This window comes from Microcebus murinus, chromosome 1, assembly GCF_040939455.1.
Source record: "Microcebus murinus isolate Inina chromosome 1, M.murinus_Inina_mat1.0, whole genome shotgun sequence".
Lineage (NCBI taxonomy): Eukaryota > Metazoa > Chordata > Mammalia > Primates > Cheirogaleidae > Microcebus > Microcebus murinus.
This window is the reverse complement of record NC_134104.1, coordinates 119999262-120011848: the sequence shown is the minus strand read 5'-3', so window position 1 is coordinate 120011848 and position 12587 is coordinate 119999262. Positions and strand designations below refer to the sequence as shown.

The window sequence follows — 12587 nt, the reverse complement described above, 5'->3', positions numbered from 1 at the left end:
TGTAACCAGTATATGACTAAGGATTATAAAGTTAATTTTAATAAAGCATACAAAGAAAAATTTACCTAAATTTTGTAAAAAATGCATTTTGATGGTGTATCTACTTTAAAATGACATATCTTGTTTGTAAACTCAAGAATATTTAAAATGTAGGCTAAAATTCAATACATTATACAGGGACAAAACTGCATGTGTGCATACCTGGAATTCTTCTTTTTATTTAAAATATTTTTAACCATTTTTCTGTTTTGTTACTAAGTGATAAACCAAAGGTGGCTTCAGGTTGCTATCTGCAAACACTTCCAATAACACATTACAAGCATATGTAGTCTTTAAGTTTCTAAAAATAAAAAAACATAGTGGGTAATACTATGTTTTCTCTTTTCAATATTACTTTTAGAAATATTTCCAAAGTCTTGTTGAGATACAGGATGTTAGACCAACACAGACGACTTACAGAAAGAGGTAAAAGTAATCATGAACTACATATTTAATATCATTTACATTTTTATGTTCCTCATTATCTACCATTTATTTTATTATCAACTTAATTTTTAGTGTTTCTTGTCTCTAATGGATGATCCATCAAATGTGCAAAGAAGTGAAACAATATGACTAAGAGTTAACAAAAGACGTGACTAACAAAACAATTTAAACCCTTCACTACAGATAAAACGATTCAGCTGAATTATTAACTGGTTATGGCTCCACTATTTGCCCAGATACTCATCTGGCATCTCTTCAAATTACCTCATTTTAAAGGAAGAAAAATTGTTTTCTTTTCTTCTAAATAACAGAAACCTTTTACTACATGAACACTATGGAACACTTTCTTGAGCACAATTTACTAAGTTGCAGAAACTGTTCTAGAGGTCTGTAAGAGGTGAGCGCCAACAATCTGTTTTATAACCCCATCTAGGGTCATGTTTTAAAATCAAAACTTGAAAAATTTGAGATGAAAACACTTTAGACAGTTTCTAAAACTCCCACAGCTTTCAAGAACAAATAAGACTCCCTCCATTGTTGCCTCCATCTCCCTACTCTGTGTCTGTCTCCTTTCCATTTTACCCCTCTAAATCCTCCCTGCAAAAAAAAAAAAATTTAAGTTCTTCAGTTGTTATAGCACTGTGCAGCAGAAACTGATGCAATGATGGAAATGTTTTATATGCAATGTCCACTAAGATAGCCATTAGCCCTATGTGGCTTCTGAGTACTTGTAGCTAAGCGTAACTGAAGAACTGGATTTTAAGCTTTAGTTTTAATTAAATAAAATTTAAATTGTCATATATGGCTTGTGGCTCTGTATGAGGGTAGGTTTAGAATGTGATCTCACTCTGCTTCCAGACAAAACGTAAATCTCCTGCCTGAAACAATTTAAAAACTGAAGAATAAAATAATGCTTTTCAAATATTGAGCAACAGGCAGCACAAAAGTTATCTCTGAGAGGGGGAACAAATGAGGTGAACCACATACTGTCCCACCTTACTGCCTGGATATGGTTTTCAGGCTGGAGCACAGGAAAGGAAAATGGTCTAGTGGTCTTCCTGAGTTGGGAAGACAGAACTAAAATACCAAGACAGCTGGACTTCTTAGGGCACAGTACCTGAGACGAGAGAGCTGCACAGAGAAAGAGGTTCAGAGATTTGCACAAAGTCCTTCTGAAGTCTTCAGGTAAGTACTGACTAGCACATTTATATAAGACCAGAGAAGTCCCAGAAAAGAGCACTGGGAGCAATCCCTGTAACTCAAAGCAGCAGCAGCAGTGTAATTCCTGTTCCCACCACCCAGAGTGAAAAATCTCATTAATTCACAAGGCATCACACATAGTGTAGTCAGAAGGTTCTTGCCTTAGTAGAGTAGAAAAATTAGCCCCTAGAGGCTGCTGTGGGTCCTGCCTAACAAAAGCTTAAAAAGAAGCCTCAAAAGGATCAAACGGTCTCCAAGGAACTTAACCTCATTCCTAAAACAAAGTTGAAGAATATTTATTGTACAAAGATATTCAGCAACAAGGTAAAATTTTACCTACAAAGTAAAACTCACAATATCTGGCATCTGATCCAAATTAACCAGGCATACAAAGAAGGAAAATATAACCCATGATGAGAAGAACCAATCGGAGCAACAAACCCAGAAATGACACAGATGATAGAATTAGTAGACAAGAACATTAAAAATGAAAGTTATAACTATATTCCACAGGTTCAAAATTGTTTTATGTATCTAATAACAGAGTTTCAAAATACATGGAGCAAAAACTGATAAAACTCCAAACAGAAACTGACAAATCTACAATTACAGTTAGAGATTTCAATGCCACTCTCTCAATAATTGACAAAACTACTAGAAAACCAATGAAAAAAGATTTGACCACCACTGTCAACCAACCTGTGAAAATGTTTTAATTGACCAGAAACATGTGTGGAACATTTGTTCTCCAACTGCCAAACAAAATAAAGCAATCCTGGTTCTTAACCAGGTAACAAGGTTTCACAAAATAACTGAAAATCACATCATTCAAATTCTGTAGTTAAATAGTGTCCGGAGCACAATCATTCCTGGGGGCTACAAATCCAAATGTTTACAGGAGCAAGCAGGTAAAACTTTTTAAAATTAAAAAAAAAAAAATCAACAAAGGCTGGGTATGACCAGGGCAAACTGTCAAGAGCACACTCATGGCCAGGCCAGAAAGGGAAAATCCCTCTCTACTCCTGCAATGAGGGAATGCTTCCATTCAGTAGCTTCCATTGTTACAAGACCTTACAATTTTCCAAGAGGTACCTAAAATCTGGATTTTTATGTGAACTCCAGATTTTGAAACTCTGATGACCAGTTCAATAAATTTTTAGCCAAGTTTTAAAAAAAAGTCTCAAGGCCAAATTCACAACCAAATTTCTAGCCCTCGTCCAACAACTTCATCTTACAAATAAAACAGATAAATCAAATAATTTGTTCAAGTCATCAAGGCAGATAATACCACCTGGCCATATCTAAAATACTGTGGACATGCTGTGGACATGAACACAAAAATCCATACTTTTAGTGGAAATCAAAACCAAGATGCTGACAGAACAGTTAATTTAGTGATGCTTATCTTCTCAGGAATGACATAAAAACTGTCTTCCAACAGCTGAAGGGCAAAATTTTATCAAAGGCTTTCTGAATTATTCCAGAGGACAAAATTAAAATTAATGGAGATAACTATGTATGTACAGAGAGAGCAACTTTAGCAAAATGGAAGCAAAAAAAAGAAAACTCTTTTGGAAAAAAAACTGTCAAACAATGAAATGGCTATTTTGCAGAGTACTTAGCTCAAATACCTGAATTCTCTCAAGATGCAATATTATATTGCTGAAATCCCTGAAGAATATTTTAATTGGGCTCCCCTTACCAGACTACCTCCACTCTTCACATCCCACTCCCCAAAAAATCAACATCCTTCCTACTTCATTTCTAATATGAATTGAGTTACCATTTAACTCCTTCAATTTTTCTGTGCATCTGTATTAAACTGCCAAATTGTGTCAGTTCTTCAACACAATTCAGTGCAGTTGTCCCTTGTTATCCATGGAGGATTGGTTCCAGGACCTCCCTCAGAGAGCAAAATCAGAGAATGCTCAAGTACCTGATATAAAATTATGTAGTATTTGCATGTAACCTCTGCATATCCTCCCATATACTTTAAAACCATCTCTATATTACTTATAATACCTAATACAATGTAAATGCTATGTAAATAGTTGCTAAACTGTATTGCTTCGGGAGTCATGACCAAAAAAGAAGGCCCATACATATTCAGTATAGACACAATTTTTCCTTCAGAATACTTTTGATCTGAGTTTGGTTGAATCCACAGATGCACAACCTGAAAATATGGAGGGTGGACTATACATTTTTTATAAAGTATATCCTACTTGAAAGCACTGTGCTAGACGTGTTTATAAATTTAAGAGCAGGAAATACCTTGTATCATACAGTCATAGCAAGATAAGCCCAACTATGACAAAGTATAACATAATACATATCAAAGAATTAAAATGTTATGACAACCATAGGATAACAAAATTTTCCCTACACATTATCTTGTGTTGTTCCTTTTTTCTTCTCACTCTCATAGCTCTATTCAGGCCTCTAATATAGATACGTCTATTATCTTTCCTAACTGGGTTCACCCTATTCCAATCAAACAAAACCCATACTTGACCCCCAAATTAATCTTTTCTAAAAAAGAATTTCAATCACATCATTCTCCTACTTAAACACTGTTTCTCAAATGCTTACAATAGTGACTTGCAAATCTCTCTCCCAATAAAGATGGGCAATTAAAATGCAGATTACAAGGCCCTGACCACAAAGATCCCAATTCAATTAGTCTGGTGTAATGACTGGAAATCTGAATTCGAACAAGCTTTCAGGTGATTTTAAGTTGCCTATAGAGCACTCTTTGGGGTGGGGGGAGGAACATGTCTACAGAATAAATATCAAATTCCTTAGCCTGGCATCAAAGCTGCCCACACAAAAGGCTCCTGTGTAACCACTATAGGGCAAGGGCTGTCCTATAAGGACTCTCTATTCCAGATAAACTTGATTTACTGTTGCTCAAACAAGCCAACCATTCTCTTTCAAACCCTACTAAAAATGTCTAACTTCACCATTCCTCTTGGCCCAGCTAAAGCAGTCAGTAGATCTCACCAGATTGAAACATTTTCTCCTGCCTAATTCTACAGTACCATAACACCTGCCTTGAACCATTATTTAAACTAGCATTATTATTTTTTTAACTTTCCAATTTATATGATGAAGGGCTGTGGAACAAACCTCTTTTTATCTCTCTCAGTACCCAGAACAATGCATTTAAGGAGTCCTTTCCCTAAGGCAATTTCATTTTGCATAAACATACCCAAGTATGAACAAATACTTTGGAATTCTTAGAATACTAAAAGAGAAAATTGTAAAAAGGAAGTTCTTCTTAGGAAAAGAAATTAAACAGTTAGATAAATATTGAAATAAAAGAAGAGTATCTGCCAAGAAAATTGCTTAACACTGGTATTCCTTACCATCCTACTAGATAAATGCTCCCTAAAGAATCCTTCCCACATCAGAGAGAATGGGTGAATTTAAGTCCCAAGAAAAAACTGGTAAACCAAACTCTCCATTAACATCAATCAGGTTTGGTTAACCTTTGACTCAAACAGCTATTCAAAAACAAATTACATGGAGGGAAAAATACTTTTACAGTTAGTAAATTTTGAAATTTTTACAAGTACAAAAATGTTAACTTGACGTTTGGTATAGCATAAGTGCCTCTACCCCAGCACTTAACCAATAATTATTTGTTTACTTATCTGTCTTCCCCATAACACTGACCAGCATATGGGACCAGGCCATTTGTTTTATTCACCTTTCTATCCCAGCATCTATAACACCATACATGATTAATAAAGATATAATGAATAAGGTTTTCAAGATAAAAAATGATAGCAATTCTCTAAATATAAAAAATAGCCAAAAAGCACATGAAAATACGTTCAACATCACTGATCATCAGAAAACTGCAAACGAAAACGACAAATGAGATATCATACCCATTATGATGGCTACTATAAAAAAAACAGAAAACAACAAACGTTGGTGAGAATGTGCAATAATTGGAACCCATGTGCACTGATTGGAATTGTAAAATGGTACAACCATCATGGAAAACAATATAGAGTTCCTCAAAAAATTAAAAATGGATCTACCATATGATCCAGCAATCCCTTCTTGTGTATATATCCAAAAGAATTGAAAGCAGAGTCTTAAAGAGATATCTGCATACCCATGTTCATAACAGCACTATCCACAATAGCCAAGAGGTAGAAGCAACCCAAATGTCCATTGATGGGTAAATGGATAAACAAAATCCTGTCACATGGATAAACCTTGAGGACACTATGCTAAGTGAAATAGGCCAGTCACAAAAAAACAAATAGTGTATGATTCCACTTATATGAAGTACCTAGTGAAATTTACAGAAAGTAGAATGATGGTTGCCAGGGGCTGGGTGTAGGGAAAAGTGGGGAGCTGCTGTTTAATGACTATAGAGTTTCAGATTTGCAAGATGAAAAGTTCTGGAGGTCTGTGTCACAACCATGTGAATATTCTGTATACTTAATACTACTGAACTGCACACTTAAAAATGTTTAAAATAAATTTTATGTTATGTGTTTACCACAATAAAAAATGATAGTGATTCCAAGTAAAAGAAAAATAAAATCTTAAGTATCAAATAAACTCATGCTTGAGAAAACAAGTATTCAAATAGCCTTTAGTTTAGCCTTCATCTAAATGAAATGTAGTTTTAAAAGTCACTCAAGGTTATATGCTCAAATTATGTATTAGAAAATTCCTGCTACTTATAAATTATTGTTTGCTCAGTCACAAAGCAAAGTTATTTCTGCTAAAATAGAAGCATAATTCTAGAACTGGAAGAGACCCTTTAAAAAAAGCAAAAAGTCCCAAGTAATCTGAGCATCAATGAAAGAGATCCTTGAGTGACCCCACCACTAAATCCAACATGGGTCCACAATGGCAAAATGACAAAAATAAGGAAATGAAAGTTTTTCATAAAGCCAAATCTGTTTAATTTTAATTCTGAAAGAACACCTTTATTATTAATATTTTGATGATGCTGAAAAGTTCTCTTTTCAATGGTACAAGTATTTACCCATTCAACAGATTAATGTCTGTTGAGCCAGACACTGTCAGGATGTACAAGAGGTACAATGGTAAAACACATAACAAGCAAGGATCTCATCCTCAGAAAACTAGCTAACTTAAGAGTGGAATGTAAGAGTAGCAGTAGTAAAGAGTAATAACATATTTTTGTTTTTAAACCCTTAACACAAAAAACAAAAAGCTGGTCACCATATGTCACCCAGTGTCAGTAGGAAACAATCTCCAGCCTCTATTTTATAAATGAGTAACTGGGTATCTAAAAGGGCCACAACTATTCAGTAAATCCAAAAACAAAATCACTTTGTTTCTAAACACTAATTAAAATACCAGGAAAATATTCATGTGCCTGAGATCTGACCATAATTTACAGGACCCCAAATATCTACAAGAGCAACATTTTTCCATTTAACATGCCCTTCAATTAAACAGTGTTCACAGGATTTGATTCTATATATCCAACTTGTTATATCATTTGAAGACTTACAAGTTTAATAAAAATTTTAAATTCCTAGGGCAAAATTTATGAAGTCTCACAATGATAATAAGCAAAACCAACATGTAGAACAGGAGCAAGGAATTGACCCTTAAAAACAGTACCCACATTGATTCTGTCTTGGTCACTGTTTCTGTGGCCTAGAAAGTACAGTAATTCTCTGGAGCATTGCAATTTCGTTCACTAGAAGTTTCAGAAGGTCTCAATATACAAAGCAATTGAAAAACAGCGATAATCAGCTAATTAACAATTCAAAGAATAACAAAGCTGTAACTCCAGTGAATAACGGAGGTTTGCCAATAATTGACCTGACAGTTGTCTCTTCCCTCACCTCCTCCCACCTTTCTCTACTTCCGAGCAAAGACAGGATATGGAGCACCTAATATGTGCCAAGACATTCAATCTGCATACATGTTCTCATGGGTTCAACAAGTTTTTTCAAAACACTTAAAAATAAGCCCACATATAACACAAATTTGCAGAAATAAACTTGAAGCAGATAAAGGAAACTGGCAAAAAAAATCAAAGCAACTTGTCTACATAGTAAGTATAAAAGCCAAGACTTCATTCAACCTAACTGCAAAGTTTTTTGTACTTTGCCTTCTTTGCCTCCTTCCTCTGAGTCTGTCATAAACACCTTACATATAAATCACTGGACAGGAGAGGTGAAGCAAGAGGAATATAAAAATATGCAAAAAATAGTGCTTTCCATAAAAAGTTTATTATATACATCAGAAGAATCAGATTGATATAAAAACTGCACTGAAAGGAGTTATAAGTGCCTTATGACTGGAACAAAGGGTTACAGAGGATCAGAGGACAAAGAACTTTTTGCAGCAATAAGCAAGGAAAACTTCACCAAGGAGGGAGCGAGTTGAGTAAGACCCTTAGAGAAAAGTATATTTTAGGCAAAAGAATCTTAAGGGACCAAACGTAAGGAAAAGAGGAGGAAGATATAGGGTGTGTCTGAAAAAAGCAAAATCATCAATCTAGCTAAAGCAGAGAAATTATGTAAAAGCTGAATACAAGGTTGAAAAGGTAGGACTAAGTCAAGTGTTAGAGGACCTGTTGAAACTCCTTGTTCACAGCACAAAAACAGAATTAATCTTCATCTTTACATATTTATTATTTTCATGAAATAAGATTGCACATGCACCCATTAATTTGAATAGGTTTATGCTTCTGAACTAAGGAAAAAAGTCTAGGACAGTACCTAATACAAATATGATTAAATGCTGAAGCTGAATCCAAATAACTCATTTTTTTCTATCTCTTGATAACCACTGACTTATGTCCAAAAAGACTAGGGGCGAAAATACCTGAACTTACATCCATACTACCAAAACTTCATGCCAGCTATTCAATTAAGGGAGAAGTAGAACTCACAAATCTTTTCCATTGGATGATGGGAAGAGAGGCTTTAACAAGAGGGAATAATTACAAAGCCCCAATGTCAGAAAAATTCCCCTTGTGTTGCCAAGACTGATTTTTCTTTAAAAGAAGGTCATAGCTGGACTTTTTTTTTTTCCAATGTAGTTTTATCTTTAATGCCATCCTTTAAAATCCAGGTTGGAATTTGGGAAAATGTTCCATTAGACCACCAAAAACTAGTGATAAGTACTTAAAATCCCAAACATCTACATGATTCAAAGCTACCATTTTACCCTTAGAGACCCAAGTACCACCCACCTAGTGAAAAGAAGATCTACTAGATTCTGCAAGTGTTCCTTGATAATAGCCTTGCTCTACTGGCGTTTGGGTAGGACAGAGTGGGCTGCTTGCCATAAGCCCTATCTTTCCCCTACTTCACTATAGCAGCACCCCTCGCCCTAAAAAAAGAAAAAAAAGTATATGGAGAAGGAAGTTATGGCAGCTCCATTTCCTAAGTCTTCAAACCATCAAAAGTTGTGAAGACATAAAAAGAACGACTCCACAAAAGTGGGAAGTAGACTGAAAGAGTACGTGAAACCAAGCAAATTCTCCAAATATTTACATCTGTAAAATATAAGCTGAAAGGTAACTTCAAATCTACCGCAAAGCTCTCATTTTACCCATCAAGAAACTGAGGCCCAGGGCCGTTAAATGATTTGCCCTGGGCTACTGCTTCTCTACATAGGTGTTAAATGTCAGTTACTAGTCACAGTAGCACTTAATCTCTAACTCAATTCAGTTACTTAAATGTTTATGACATTAAGCATCTGGCTAGCAAAAACACAATCTCCACCCCTTCTGCACTACCCTCCCCCCATCCACCGAGTGCCTAGCCTCAGAGATATACAGAATGCTAGATAAATCTCAAATGAATACAATTTTCCTCTTCAGCCACAACCGTCAAAAAATTTATCTTCCTCCTTTATCTTATTTTAAATAAAGTAGAAGCCTGAAAGTGCCTGAATTTCTCAAGTTCTAACTAAACAAGTGGATCAACAAAACCTCAAAATTTGGGGTAGAATATTAAGCCAACCGATATATATTACTGCTTTGCCAGTTGCCCTTTCCTTTGTATTAACTAACGTTTCAATCTAGGTTTTTTGAAAAGTAATTAACGTACATACACAGTTAACCCAAATTCTCATCACTTCCGACACATTTCAATATACAATTTAGCATCCCCTCTCTCTTAAAAATAATTTAAAGGTATCCTGCCTACCACGAGTTAATATTCTTTTGAACAAAACATCTAAAATTACCCTCTACCAAGCCACATGTATCAAAGTCACAAAATGAGAAACGTAATAAGTAAAATTCTCACCAGCTAAAAAAGCACTTAGAGTACCATCAGTCTTCCCAGGCTCACTGCTAACCGTCAAACCGTCAAAGCATTTGTTGAGAACCCGGGGGGGAAAGTTCTGCATCGAGTTCTCCAGCTGTGGGTGCATCAGATTATATCACCACCCCCACATAACACCAGTCTGGGGAAATGCAAACATGCCACATGTACATGTTTTAATCATGTTTAACCACGTCTGACCACGTTGGGTATTAAATCAGTTCTCGCAGCAACGGTAAAAAGGAAAAGCAGCACTGTGCATGCACCTTACCCCACTTAATGCACCATTACCAGATGAACCGAGGAGAATTAAACCGTTTTGAACGTTAAGGCTGCTGTACAAAGCGGTTTGAAAGGATTCTCTGCTTTTCTGAAATGCCGGGCAAAAGTCCCTTGGCAAGTTTCAAAACTAATGGCCGTAATACTACTGCACAAATAACAAAAACTTAATACGAACTACCATGCCGTCACCCGTTCACGTTACCACTGCCCAGAAGGCTTTTTTAAAACAAGCATTGAAAAGGGAACAATAAAAAGTGTCTCACCGCAAACACAGCACGAGAGGGACTGTCGGAAGTAAGGCAAGAGCCTGTTAATCTCAGTAAACGCCTTGGGGTCTCCGGGGTCGTAGTTGAGCACTAGGCGGCTCGCGGAAATGTAGAGAGCAGTAGCATTCACGGGGTTCATTGCAGACACTTCGACACCAATGACTCCCGGTTGAAAAGAAATTCCGGATCCAATTTTGTAAGCAGTCAGGGAACAATGGCGAATTTGTAACAATTCGGAAGAAATCAGAGCAGAACCATTGGCCAAAGTAACCAAAATCCGTGCAAGTTTGTGGAGCTGAAGCAATCCTCCCACACATGGGGCCTTGGCGCCCCTCCTCCGTCCCTGAGACTTTCAGACGAAAAAAGAGAGAAGAGAGAGACACCAGCGTTCGAGTTCGTCCGGAGCGTCCACAGAGCGCAGAACGCGGCGGGTTGGGCGCTCGGGCGGGACTCGGCTCAGTCTAGCCCCAAGGCTCGGCGGGCGGCCTTCGCTCGAGCTGCATCTCCGAACCCGGAGGCACCTCCTCTGGTCGAGCTGGCGGGCGCGGGAGCAGGCCCCAGCCCGGTCCCAGGGGCGGCACGCTTCTCACAGGCTGCAGGGCCTCTTACTCCATCACAGCGCCTGGCGAGGAGGCAGCGGCGACAGCAAGGACGACGGCTCGGGCGTCGGCTTTCCCGACCTAGTGCAAGACGCCGCGGCGGCGAAGGTTGCTGTTGCGGCTGGCTAAGGCCGCCGCCGCTCTCTCCATATCGGACTCGGGGCCCAGACTGCGCCCTGGCTCTCCGCCCCGGCGGCAGCAGCCCGCTGTTCCCTGAGGTGGCGAGGCGGGCAGGAGAGTCCCTCACCCGAGAGGGGAGGGCCGGGGAGGAAGTGCGCGGGCCGCCGCCGGCGGGCGGGAGGGGGCGGGGAGCAGGCCCGGCCGGGCCGCGGCGGCGCCCCTGGCTCCTCAGTCGCACACTCCGGGGTCACCAGACGCAAGCGCCGCCCCCTCACTGCCCGGCCATCTTTTCGGCGCCGCACAAGACAGACAACTCCTCCGCCAAGCACGACGGCCGCCGCCTGCAGCTCCCGCCCGGCCGCGGCGAAGGCGAGCGCTCACACGGCCAGGCCCCGCCGCCGCCCAGCGCACACAGCAAGGCCCCGCCGCAGGCCCCTCCCCCGTGCCTCTCCGCCCTCACCCCGACTCCACGCGCCACTCTAGCTCGGTAGGGCCTGGGCTGCTGAGGCCGTAATGGATCCCGCGGGCTGTGCGGCGCCTCAGGCCCTGCTGGCGACGACGACCGTTACCCCAACGGGCAAAGCCACTGTCATCCCCGAGACTCCCCCGCCGCCGTCGTCGCTAGCGCTCGCACGCATGCGCAGAGCACAATCTCACCCCTCCCCCCCGCCCTTTCCTTTCCCTTCGCTTCCCTTTTCCCCTGCTTCTCCTCTAAGAGCCCCTCCACAGCCTCCCGGAGCTACCGGCTCACTCAGCGCATGCGCATTTCACCACCCGGCTCCGCCGCCTTTCGCCCTTACGCGTGCGCTTTGACCGCCCACCCAGAAAACCGGATAAACACATCAGCCCGCTCGCGCCAGCCCCTCCCCGCTGCCAACCCACCCTGGGCTCACTGCGCATGTCTAGCTTTCCACTTACGGCTCTCAGAACGGAGCATGCTCTCTGCGAGCCGATAGCTCTCGCCGCCCCTCCCCCACGTGCTCTCAAATTCCCTTTCCTAGGCGTGTGGGCTGTGGTGAAACATTCGTTAGTTGGCACATCCTTCCCTAACGTAGGCTGTAGGCTTCCCGCATTACACTGCCTCTACGCCCGCCAACGCCGAGGCCCAGCTTGGTCGCGCCATGTGGCGCACCGCACTGGCTTCAACGCGGCCTCTCCCAGTCCTGACTGACCGCTGTGTGAGGAAATAGCCTCTCACGGCCCCAAGCCCCGCCCTCGCGGCCTTCGTCCTGCAGCGGCGCATCCGGACCACCGAAAGGGCGCTGCCTCGGCGCCTGGCTCGCGCCTGCCTGGCAGGCGTGCAGCAGTCAGCGTGGCTGCGCGCCCAGCAGGCGTGCGGGCGG

General features: G+C 40.6%; 1 protein-coding gene across 1 annotated transcript in view; it reads right to left on the bottom strand.

The window, feature by feature from the left end:
• Window positions 1-11879, bottom strand: part of MSL2 (MSL complex subunit 2) — a 35295-nt gene extending 23416 nt beyond the window's left edge. Inside the window, exon 1 of the mRNA XM_012787774.3 lies at window positions 10523-11879. Within this exon, the coding sequence (XP_012643228.1) occupies window positions 10523-10664 (142 nt within the window). The 5' untranslated portion in view covers window positions 10665-11879. The remainder of the gene's footprint in view (window positions 1-10522) is intronic.
• Between the last annotated feature and the right edge of the window lie 708 nt (window positions 11880-12587).